Source organism: Chamaea fasciata, unplaced genomic scaffold (assembly GCF_029207755.1).
Source record: "Chamaea fasciata isolate MVZ Bird 193981 ecotype frontalis unplaced genomic scaffold, bChaFas1.0.hap1 SCAF_4, whole genome shotgun sequence".
Classification (NCBI taxonomy): Eukaryota; Metazoa; Chordata; class Aves; order Passeriformes; family Sylviidae; genus Chamaea; species Chamaea fasciata.
The window spans coordinates 41,540,906-41,553,516 of record NW_027094089.1 but is presented as its reverse complement, the minus strand read 5'-3'; the positions used below and the strand labels follow the sequence as shown (position 1 = coordinate 41,553,516).

Sequence of the window (12,611 nt, the reverse complement as noted above, 5' to 3'; positions counted from 1 at the left end):
CTGCTGCTGTGTCCCAACTGCATGACCAGTTAGCAAAGCATGTATTTACCATCTGCTTTCTTTGCTGACTAGGGTCAGTACTAAAGATTATAATCGGATTGCTAATACTGAAGTTTATTTCCTAAGTTGCAGAGAAAAGTTGCAGACAAGGCCATTTTAAACATATACTCCTGTCCTGGGTTGAAGTATATTCTATCACCATCTTCATGAACTGTTGAAACCAGGTGAGGCAGTGCTCCCTGCCTCCTCCACTCTGGCTTATCTTCTGTTAATGGGCCCATCAGCACCTTTGCTACACAGCTCACAGATAACCCCCTCCTGGACTACCTCCTGTTAATGGGCCCATCAGGCCTTATCACATGACTCGCCATCCCATTGTGAGATGCTACGCCCAAAGGGAGAAACCAAGCATTCCAGCCTGCATATAAGCTGAGACTCTGAACACCAGAGGGGCGCTTACCCACTGGATTCCCAGAGGACCCGAGCTACCAGACCTTTCTACAGGATCACTGCTTCAGGAAGACCACCTCATCTGGACTGCTTCCATCACTACGCTCAGGTTGTATTCTGACTCTGTCAGTAGTCTTTTGTATTATTGCATCTATTTTATTTTACTTTCTTTCCTTTTTTCCTATTAAATTGTATCTCTGACTTGGAGCCTCTCATTTGTTTTGCCTTCAAACTACTACAACTCCACTGCTCACATTGTAGTCTGGGGCTAAGAAAGCACTTCTCAAAACAGCTCATGGTCCTAATAATAGCATATCAACTGAAGCACTGAAGGTGAGAACTCATACCAGAAACATTAACTATTAATTCATAGAATATCCTATTTGTTAAATTTTCTGACCATACTAGTTTGGCTTTGTTATTTTCTTCCCCCATTACAACAGAATATACACGGAGGGAACACACCTTCCTTGCCAAGGCAAACCAAACAACATACTCCCTTAACACTTCCTAGATTCTTCACATTTCCATAACACTGTCTCTTTGTTCATTATCTTTTTATTTCCTCTCCACTACAGGACAAGGACATAAGTTTCAGGATCTTCAAGAGTGTATTTATCTGAAACCTTAATGAGTGAGGAAAGAAATTTTTGCCTCCATTACAGTACTTTACAGCTCTTGCCTGTGTTGAGAGTTTCTCTGCTATTCCTGTGAGAAGTTATGCATAGAAATCACTCACACACTGCAGTGATTGTAGTTATGTGTTAGAAACTTAAAAATGTTTAAAAATTATTAAGAATGCCGATTCAAAAATTAAAATAATGATTTAATATATGTAATTGTGAACAATATAATAATGATGATAACATATATGATTATGGCATAATCTAATATAAATAATATCATAATAATAAAAAAGTCTAGCAGAATAGTTGAAGGAAGACACTTAATATTTCACCTGGACTTCAGTTTGGGGTGGTTTTTCTGGCTTCTGGGGTGAGCATGTGTGCATATGTGTGTGTGGTGGGTTGGTTGGTTGGTGGGTTGGTTGGTTGGCTGGGTTTTTTTGTCCAGAATCCAAACAAAATACAACCTCTATTCTAGGAGATCTATGATTTTTCAGGTGGTTCTGTGTAATTCTTATGGGACAGAAATTATTAATGATAAAAAAAGCATTAGGAACATCTGAGCAGGCATTGCAATGACAAAGTGTGGCTTCATTCTGCTCTCAAATACAAAAAAATCTATGAGGTTTTCAAAGCTGTCTTTGGTAAAAGAAACACAACAAAAAAGGACTGTCTAGTACACTGAAACCCCAAGCAGGTCACGAAATGTCTTTTCAAGAGCTTTAGATAACCACTAAGAAGACCCTCTACAGGAAAAAAAAATCACAGTGCGCAAGTTTACACTGGGATTTTAGTTTAAGCATTAAATTATCTTAAGAACTGCAAAGCCTTCACATTGTTATCTTTACAATTAGTGATTTGTGTTAAGGCAAGAGCCTCTGCAGGAGCAAAGAGAACCAAAACAAATAAAAGAATATTTCTACAGTATTAATGCAATACAGAATTATTGTAAGTAATACAGATCTCTAGCAAATTATGTTTCTCTCTGAAGGACTTGGGAATATTAAGCCTGGTTGAAAGGGGGTGATGGGTGCAGAGGAAATGGCATTGAAATTTACCAGGGGAAGTTCAGGTCACAGGAAAAAAATTCTGCACCCCAAGGATAGTCAGGCACTGGAACAGGATGCTCAGGGAAATGGTGGTGTCACTATCCCTGGAAATGTTAAAAAACCTGTGGATGTGGTTTCTAGGAATACATTTTAGCAGTGAACATAGCAATGGTAGGTTAGTGGTCGAAGTCAATGCACTTAGGGCTCTTTCCCAACCTTAATAGTTCTACAATTCTATGAAATATCTCTATATTAAGACTGCATTTTAAAATAGAAATGTGATGAGGACATACTTTTTCTCTATTTTTCTTTTCACCCAAAATAAAAGTAAACTCTCCTTACTTCCCATATTTCAGAAACGGTAATTTGACAAGTTTCCTAGTATAAAACACTGAAACATGGCTTATTAAGGAAATTCTTTAAATATCTACGTACAGATATAATAATTTACATTGTCTGCTTAACTAAATATAACTAATTTTTATCTAATGATATCTTAATTTCCCTTGCTTTACATACCTGTGAGACGTGGCCACCATGTTTTTTCCTCTTGTACAGGGAAAAACTCATTTAAAAACACTGTTCTGTAACAAAACAGAATTAAAGACTAGAATCAGAACTTCAATAATCACAAAACATATATTGAGAAAAGCCATAAGAGTAAAGAGCGGAATTTGATTTAAATTAATAGCTATTTTTGAAGTTCAGTTGCCAAAAGAGAAAAGCTGTGTAATAGCCAACCGAAATTATTTCAGTTAAAAGCCACATAAAAAACCTGAAAATATGAAAGAGGAAGGTAGTCTGATATTCTGTAACTATGTAAGGTCTATCTTTTAAACATTAATCTTTGTGCTCATTCACATTTCTAAAAGGAATATTACCGTGTTTTGGGTTTTTTCTTCTTAAATTCAGCATATTGGTTGGGATAGAGGGAGCTGAAAAGTTCTAAAATTAAACAGCTTTAACAAGAACAAACTAAACTCTGCTGTGAACTACTAGTATTAAAATTATCAGAGGTAAATACAACTAATGCACACCACAGCTGAGGAAATTTCCTCCTCATTACTCATGCTGTAGCTTCGTTGGGGCAGATACTTTTCCTCTCTCTCCAACTTTAGCTTAATTATCATTTCAGATGGGGTTTTTGATGCCAACACTACCCTTGCAATTTCCAGAATTCCAATTTCCATCAGAAGATTCAGAACTGGATCCCTAAACACAAAAGAAAACATTTAATCAATTTCCAATTAATTAATGAGAAAAATCTCATGGCATTAGTTGCAAAAAATTTTCTTCACTGGTTATAGAAAACTAAACTTCAAACTATAAAATGTCAGAAAATCTGTTTCCTTGCAGTCATCCAATTTTTTTTTAATTGTGCTATTATTTCTCCATTTATATAAAAAACATTTCAACTTGTTGCCTAACTTGAGATTAAAGCATGCACACTATGCAACTTTTTCACAGTATATTATAAGGTAGCTCCTCAATGAGGAATCTTATTATCTTACTCAAACCTGGTTTTGTTAATTTTTTCCTGAAATAATTTTGTAATTATGCTTTATGCAATTGACAAAAAAAAAATGCAGCTTGTATTTAAGAGTTCAAGCAGCTACACTGACAGCTACACGGTCATTTTTACTAGCTTAGACATCTTTCAAATCATTAAAATAAGGAGCTGGATTCATAATACACATTAGCCCTTTCTCTAGTACTTTCACACATAAGCCAAGGCCACTTAAAGATGCAACTTTGAATAAAATCTCCATTGGCTTCATATCCTGGTGAGAATATTTTCCTGGGCAGGTAGCACGTTACTGTGATTTGCAGGAACACCTGCAAGCAGAATAAAGCTCTCAAAAATTAACCTCAAAGAAAATTAATTCTCCCCAAAATAATTTTAAAGCATATTTAGAATGTCTGGACAAGTAGAGCTGAAGATGCAAAATCTTTCAAAGGAAACAGGTCATCCTGGTACCCTCAGCTGGAACCATCAATTTCACAAAGAGTAATAATAATGTAATTTCACGAAAAGTAATAATAATAATATGAATTTTAAGTTAAAATAAATTTAACTAACTCTTTTTTAAGAAGACAGAAATGAAGTTAGAAAAGGCTGAGGCTAGAACATATAACACCATAGAAACTGTATATAAATGATAAAGGAGGTTGCCTATTTGTAAACATTTGCTTCAGTCCCTGCCTATTCCGCTTGTCAGAATTGATGTGAGGGTAAATTACTCTCTTACATTTTCCTTTGTGTTCCTTTCTAGTCACAAGAAGTCAAGATGTCTTCACATACAAAAAATATACTGGCTCAGAGGTTTTCAAAAAACTATTGCTACTCAGTGTGTAGAAGTTTAGAAGAAAAAATTCTTTAGATAGAAGAATATTGTCTCTACCATATTCTGTACTATCACTGTATTCACATTTTTTACATAAGAAAATAAACAAGCAGGGAAAGAAAAGTTCTCATGATTTCTCCTAATTTAAAGATCTTTAGTCCATTGTGTTTTTTTCTTTAGCTGGTTCTTGAGTACAGATTCATTCCACTCTTGACCTTTTCTGTTTGTTTACTTGTAAATATAATTTTAAAATAATAAATGGGTCGATTAATTCCTAATATTTTTTTACTTGATGATTCTTATAGCCATAAAAGTCAACATTGATCCATTTTCAGGGTCAGAAAGGAAGGAATGGTGAGAAGGAAAGTTTTTACGTGCATGGATAAATTTGTGAAAAGGCAGTAAATGCAGAACAAATACACAAGGGACAATATATTTGGAATATATACAGAAAAAATTCTAAGATCTTCAAATTAATTCAATAAGGATTTCGAAGTAGTTTCGCATTTTCAGATAAAGACTATAGGTTTCACAGAGAAGAAAAATACAAATTTCAGCATCAAATCTTCCTAAACAAGTGCAGACTTTGGTGTAATGAAAGCAAAATAAGAATAGCCAGGGAAATAGATTATATCTTTTCATAATTCCAGTGTTGATTCACAAATCACAGATTATTCTTTGAAAATTATTTTTTTAAATCTATTTTCTTTCTTCTCAGTTTTAGAAAATTCAAAAAACACATCAGTGATCTGATACTTACATATTTCACTCAGAAAAAAAATTGGAATACCTCAGGTTTTTGAAGACGAAATTGACTCCTCACATGTAGCTTGAACCACAATAGCACAGTATTGATGACTTCTCAATTTCTTCTTCCATCCTCAGGAAGAAAAGAGGTTTGAGCTCAGACCTCCTATCTGCAGTCTAGTACAACACCTGGACAGTTTTTGTGGTAGAATTCAAGTCTAAATAGTTTCACACAGAAAGCAATCCAATGACAGGCACTCTGTTCCATCCCCTCCTTGGGGTTATCCAAATCCTGTCTGACCCTTTGAACAAGCCTTCTCCACCTTCTTTCTGCCATTGTCATGCTCATCTGAACCTGCATGGATGTTAGATAAGGAGCTAAACTAGAAGAAAATTAACCCTGTCTAAACAAACCCTGCCTAAAATACTGACTCACCCAATACCTGTTTAGCCACTTTAAACATCTGGTTGAGCACAAGAGGCTCCATAAAGCAAGCACTGGGAATGTGCAGCTCTCTCTAGGGGCAGACACATTAGAAGTCACATGAACCTGTACCCTGAGCAAGACTGTTATTCAGGAGATTGCATCACATGTGGGACCACAAAAGGAGTCGTACAGTCCACCCAAAGCCCACATTTCACTGAAATAAGATCCTGAAAATGGCCAGACACCTTAGATTAGGAGAAAGGAAGTTCTGTAACAATTCATTCTTTTTAATAGGTAGGATTAATCTTTTGAAATGTGTTTTTAATTTGGGAAGTTAAAATTCACAGCACAAGAATACTCTCTTAATCAAATTTTTAGATCAACTTGTAAGCAAACCTGTAATTTAACATCACTGCATCATCTTACTTCTTGTGTTCAATGCATGCATCCTTCACATAGAAGGTGCTATTTCAGGGTATGAAGAACACACAAAAAAAAAAAGAGAAAAATTGCTCTTCCCAATTCCCCACTGCTGTAGTAATACTAAAGGTTTAAAGGCACTAGTTGAGGTGCTCTACTGCACTCAAGTCTGCTTCTGAAAGCACTGATGTCTTACTGAAAGTAAAACTATGACATCATCTTCCACATGATCTTGCTTATAAGTTCGATTTCAATTTTAGAGCACCCTCATCTTAAGCTAGAACATCTCAAACAAATAAGGTAAAAATATTAAAAATGAGACAACAGCAGTCCCCTCAGTTTTTGCTTTTATTAAAAATGAACACATTAAAAATATATGTAAAATGTACTTTAAAACAGTGTTAAGTCAAACACTAAGAATTTGGTTTTAAGACTGCCCAAGAAAATCTATTTGATGTTCTAAAAGGATTAAAGATAGGATATTCATGGTGCCCTGATCTTAGCATCCAATAATTTCTTAAACACCTATATCACAAAATTCTAAAAAAATAAAATAATTTTTAATAATTTTTACCCTATTTTACCAAGGACTTCATATCAGAATGAGTTTGTTCATTAATTACAAGATTCTGAATAAAGTTCAAAATAATGTTTAGCTCTGTCTTCTCTATGTAAAAAATTCTGTCCAGGGAGAAAAATTATGAACCCCAGATGCATACCCACACAAACAAATGCAATGGAGAAATCAATATCATTGCCCATTACGTCTCACATCAATTTCAAGTCACAGCTGATCATGAAAATGACAGCAAATATGACAGTGAATGGCAGTACTGTGGAAATGATGAGATGTAAAACAGTCTGCTCAGGGAAGGTTTCTCCCAGATATGCTAATCTTACATATTGGGGTGTTTTTTTGTGAACTGACATCCAAATACACACACCCTCTTCCCTTCCTGTGTGATTTGCATGGAGTAAAAGAAGAGGAAAAACATAAGAGAAATACAGTAGTGGAAGGACAAGTGCAGCCTTCCACCATGAAATATGAAGCATAAAACAACACGGAGCAAGTGGCAGAAAAGATTTTACATGCCCTTGCTGTTTCTCTGTAGTCTGTTCTACATTTCCTCCTTTAATCCCTCCAAACAATATGTTATCAAAGCCAGGTTCCCTGGTTTTGTGAAATAGTATTTAAACTGCAATAAGGAACTCAGCATAAAAATCTATAATGTTTTTCTATCCCACCTGTATCTTTACAGTGTTCTGTTTCTTATTAATGCCCTAAATGGATATCAGTCAAGAGAGCATATAACTTGAATTATGTCAAATGTATTTTGACAGAATAACGTACATTATACATAGAAGTAAGTAGCTGGTGAAAACAAATGCAAATAATAAAGATATATCTGTCATCAGAAAAAAATAATTCTGTCTTAATTTCTCTTCATCACAAAGAAGACAAAAGCAGAAGGGGGAGAAGCCATTATACAATAAATTACTCAAGATGCTTAGGACCAGAGAGAGGTGCAGCAAGAACATACAGAAGCAGATCAGTAGTTTGGCCACTTAACTGGTAGCAAGGGAATTCTGAATTATCTGCTCCCTAAACTATTTCTAAGCTTGTTTGCTTCTGCAATTAGTATAATGAGAGTTTAAATTAGAACATAACCCTGAGATTAACTGGTAGACAGAATAAACTCTGTGCCCTTCCCAAATGTCCATATTAATAGAGTATCATCTCAAGACACGTTTTAAATCACTGACAATTTCTATTTCATGGCATAATACAGAGCCTTGTAACTTGCCTTCATTCAACCTGAACCTACAGTGCAGTTTCTAGGACACTTTAAGACAAATGATAAGCCCATAGCACGGCTTTAACCAGGAGCTAACCAAGCTGATTCATTATACCTACCACTACATCCTTCTGTACCCACACTTAAAATGAGCAACTGAGGCCCTGCTTCCTGGTTACTTGTTACAACAGAAGTAATGGACTTGGGGAGGAGATCCATGCTTAGAACTGCAGAGGCGAAATGTCTTCCAGAAATTCTTAATCAAGGACCTAGTCTACAGTAGATGGTCAAAGATAAGTAGATTTACAGTGAAATTATTCTCATAAGTTTAGAGGTCAAAATTCATGCAGCTATCATTCAGCTCATTCCAAGCTTGGAAAGGTGTAGGTGTTACGACTTTGGAACAAAATATGTAAACCCTAGAATCGGTACTGCTGAGTTTGAAAGTTTTCAAGTTCAAACTCTAGGTCATGTGGATTAGAAATTTTCTGTTGTTCTGAGAAAAATTCTGCATGGAAGTATATTAAAAATACTTTTCCCTGTGGATGTATATTACATACTCTAGTAGAGTGAGCATGTTCAATACTCTTTACATGAGAGGTGTTTATTTTTTTACAGTTCAATGTAAACCTATTTCTTGTACAGCTGTTGCTAATTGCTGTCCTACTCTTTAACTCAGAGTGGGTGTTCAAGTGTTCTCCAAAGATCCTTAGACCTAGAGCCCCTATTCTCCAAAGCCAAAAAATTGCCTTTATATTACAGAGAAGACATATGCTGCTACTATGCTAATAGCTTCTCTTATGGTATTTCAGAGTATACCGATGTGTTCCCAACTAAGTAACACCAAAGCACAATGTTAACATCTACAGAATGTCTCATGCGAGCTTGACACAGCAGATCTTGTAAAGTTCCTGGGAGATTTTCAGTTACTGAAAAAAAAGGAGAACTGAAGCCCTGCAGCTTTCATATCCAGTGCTTGCCCTCATTTAAAACAGGATAGCTTACTTATCTATTTAATTCCAAGTGGAGGGTCCTCACTACAATTCCCCTCCATTAAAATTTCCTGCTATTTCTTACCTTTGTGGCTTGCATTTTGCCTCGATCTTCTTCTCCCTGCTCTGCTCCTCACACCAGCCTGCCCCTCTGCAGCACCACCAGCTGCTGCCCCTGAGGCACCAGGCCACAGGCAGCTCATGGCCCCCACCTGTCTGCTGAGGGGGGTAGGTGGCAAAGGAGGGGGCAGGGTGCCTGGTACCTCTCACAGGTCACTGCTACGACAGTGATTTCCGCCTTATTGTGATGACACTCCTTTTTTATTGTTTTCTCAACACTTACAGTGATGCAGACATGTAAACACAGTGCAAGTCTTCAGCTGTGAGTCTTAACAACTTGTAGCTACAAAATCATTACTGGGTTTGAAATCTTCTTCTCCTCTATGTCAGTGTAGCAAAATAGCCTGCGCTGTTAAAAAAGGCATGATAGAAAGCTGACCTAACATTTGTGGCTTTATAATACTTTTACGGCATAACCCCAGCATAACAGAGGGGACAGTTGTAAAGAAAGGAGCTCAGACAAAAGTTTTTGATAGGAAGAGGAGGAGAATGCCAGCGGTAGCGGCAAGACTTTAGCAGAAATTTGGAAACTGTGAAGGAAACAACAGGAAACACAACAATTCTTTAAAGTAACTACTTTGTACTTCAAGATATTTTGTAGTCTGAATACTTTGATTACCACTAATTTATTATCATGAAGTTTAGTCTGAACACAAAGTTCAGATACTTGCTGTAATTGCGTCCTGTATCACTCATTCATTAATTATTCATTAATATTGTTTCGATCAGTGTTGTTTCCCTACAGGTGCAATAAATGGTGTAAAGCATGTTGTACATACTTCTTCCTCTACTTCAGAAACAGTAGCAGAGACCCATATTAACTGTATTAAGACTAGAATTCTCAAAACATTTTCATAATGTATATAAGTTTTTCTAAATTTTATTTGTATCAGCTGTAATTATGAAATTGCATCTTTAACTCCACCAATTTTTTTACATGCTGCATATGTGGCAAGACGTATACCATTAATACCTCTTTCCAGCTTCTTTCACTTGTCTGTCCTACTAATCTGAAGAGTGCTGTATTAAATTATAAACCAGATGATTTTCTTCAGACTCACTGTGGTCTTTTAGTAAATTTTATGGTAACAACAGGTATAAGTAGTATCTGAATTCCTAAATATAACAGCAGAACAAGCCCAAATAACGATGCTTCTCTTACCTTTTTTTTAACTGTTTTGTTTTATGGATTTCCCTTTTCAGTTTTAGGTCTTTAGAGATGCCAAACATCCATTGACTGTTCACTTTATAGTACAAAAATTCGTGGTACCACCTTTGATTAGGAGCTTTCCAAGTTCCTTTCATTCTCTTTCAAAGTTACTTTCATCAGTTTCAGGGAACTCACAGAGTGAAAGGAAGATTTAGGCTCAGCCTGACATGTATAAAATGAGAAAACAAAAACACTTAATAGAATCATAAAATCATGGAGATTGGAAAAGACCTCTAAGATCATCAAAATTTAATGCAGCACTGTCAGGTCCACCACTAAACTGTGTTCCATTTACGCACTATTTGCACACACAACCCTTCCAGGGATGCTGAGTCCACAGTTCCCTGAGCAGCCTGTTTCAATGCTTAACAACCTTTTCAGTGAAGAAATTTTTATTTCACATCCGATCTAAGCCTCCCCTGGCACAACTTGAGGCTGTCATCCTGTCACTTGGAAGAAAAGCCCTGCTCCTACTCAGCTACACTCTCCTTTAGTCTAGTGGTGGAGAGTAACAAGGTCTTCCCTTAGGCTCTTTCTCTGCAGGCTAAACATCCCCAGCTCCCTCAGACCCTCAGTTCACCCCCTGGCCCATGTGAATGGGCCAAAATTGGACATTGTGTTTGAGGCACTGCCACAGCAGTGCCCAGTACAGGGGGACGGTCACTGGGCTGGTCCTGCTGGCCACACTATTGCTGATACAAGCCAAGATGCCACTGGTGTTCTTGGCCACCTGGACACATGGTGGTCTCTATTTCATCCACGTATTTTCTGAAAAGACAATAGCATGTCCTTGTTATCTGAATACTAACTAAATAAATTTAACAGACCTAAATTTTGGAAAAAATATGCTGTCATTTTAAATAGATAAGTTTTAAATTCAGTCAGGTAGGTGAAGAAATATTTTCTCCCACTTCTAATTATGCAGTTCATAGATATTCTTTCAAGTGACAGATATAGTACATGATGGATTCATGCTGCCTGTGAAAGAAAAAGGTAAAAAAGCTAAGATGTAAGCCTTTTCTCTCATTAAGAAGTCACATAATGATGATTTTGCCCTTTGTCAGTTTTCAGACAATCTCATCATGAAGGGCACAGTTAACACTAAAGTTAGCACAAGGAATCTAATGAAGCTCCAAACTCATAGACTAACAACTTTGGGGCAAACAATACCACATGACCACATTCTCACTGTCTTTTTGTCAGTGAACTGTAGTCAGTGAACTTTTTGTCAGTGAACCCTTTATTTTTTTTTCCTTAGAATTCAAACCTTAAATGTATCTCCAAATTTACACTTCAGATTTTTGATAATTTCACTCTTTCTTTTATCTAATAAATACCATATCCTCTGTATAGTCTCAGAAAGAGAAAAAAAGAAGATGAGTATCACCTATATTTTTAAAAGTCTTTATGTGTGAGAAATCGGATAAAAATGATTTACAGGAAGTGGGTTTGGAGAAAGAAGGAAGAAAAATGAAAAAATATTAACTATTAAATGAGGCAATAGATTTGTTCCCATATGTGAACTAAAATTTCAAATAGTTTATTTGAAGACACAGAAGTTCAAGATACCATTTTATCTATAGTCCAAGTGGAACTCAATTATCTTGATAGGTCTCAATTAAGACATAAAGCTGAAATGTTTTATCCATATATACATATAGTCAAGAAATTGATGGAAAACTTTAATTCCAAGATCTTCAAATTAATAAAGATTTTCATATTTTTCTTAATAGTAGATTTTGGAATTCTGTTTTTCAAGACTGGATAATGATACAGTAAGTTGTATCATCAATCTTTCTTAACTAGAGAGTGACTCTCAAACTTGGTCCTTGGGAACAGCAATGAATAGGAGAATTCTGCTAATTTTGGGAAATTCATCTGGATACAGTTTATATTGGTTCATATGACAGTTTTGCAGACCTTCAGATTTATAAGCTTTTAGAATATCTTGGAGCTTGGAATTCAGCAGAAATTTTGCTGGGGAACACCCCCTAATTATTGTTTTCCATCAGGGAATTACTTGCTAGCTTCCAGGCTGCTTGCACTGTAGTAAATCCACTAGCCATGAAGATTGTGAGATTGTTAATTTTTGTTTTCTGGAAACTAATCAAAGACCTGCAGTCTTATGAACAGCAGAAGCCATACAAGAAGAAATGTTGGTCTGGGGACTGGAGGTTTTGCACATTATTTCCAGTGGAAATGAGGAATTGATTCAAAACAACTTGACAATGTTTTTGGAGCAGTTACAATGAGTAATTTGATTCCAGTATTGTCACTAATATCTGATTGAGACAACAGACTGTCAAATATACAAACCTGACTGTTCTCACTGAATATCAGGAAGGAAAGCTTTAACTTGCTGTTAAATTTCCTTAGATATTTGCTGTTGGCCCATATCTGAAATGGAATAGTGACAAGGCGTATTGTGC

The 12,611-nt window shown here is 36.0% G+C and overlaps 1 protein-coding gene across 2 annotated transcripts in view; it reads right to left on the bottom strand.

Annotated features, from left to right (window-relative positions):
* LOC136288348 (uncharacterized) overlaps positions 1-12,611 on the bottom strand; it is a 67,563-nt gene that overhangs the window by 42,568 nt on the left and 12,384 nt on the right. Inside the window, exons 1-2 of one of the 2 annotated variants that reach the window (XR_010720508.1) lie at positions 3,163-3,260; positions 2,645-2,709 (exon numbers count right to left, since the gene is read on the bottom strand). Coding sequence is in view for 1 of the 2 variants with exons in the window: in XM_066181374.1 (XP_066037471.1) it covers positions 2,645-2,709 (65 nt within the window). In the remaining variant the exon portion in view is untranslated. Of the gene's footprint in view, positions 1-2,644; positions 2,710-3,162; positions 3,261-12,611 lie in introns of those variants that run through there. The other variant, XM_066181374.1, reaches the window with a different exon arrangement.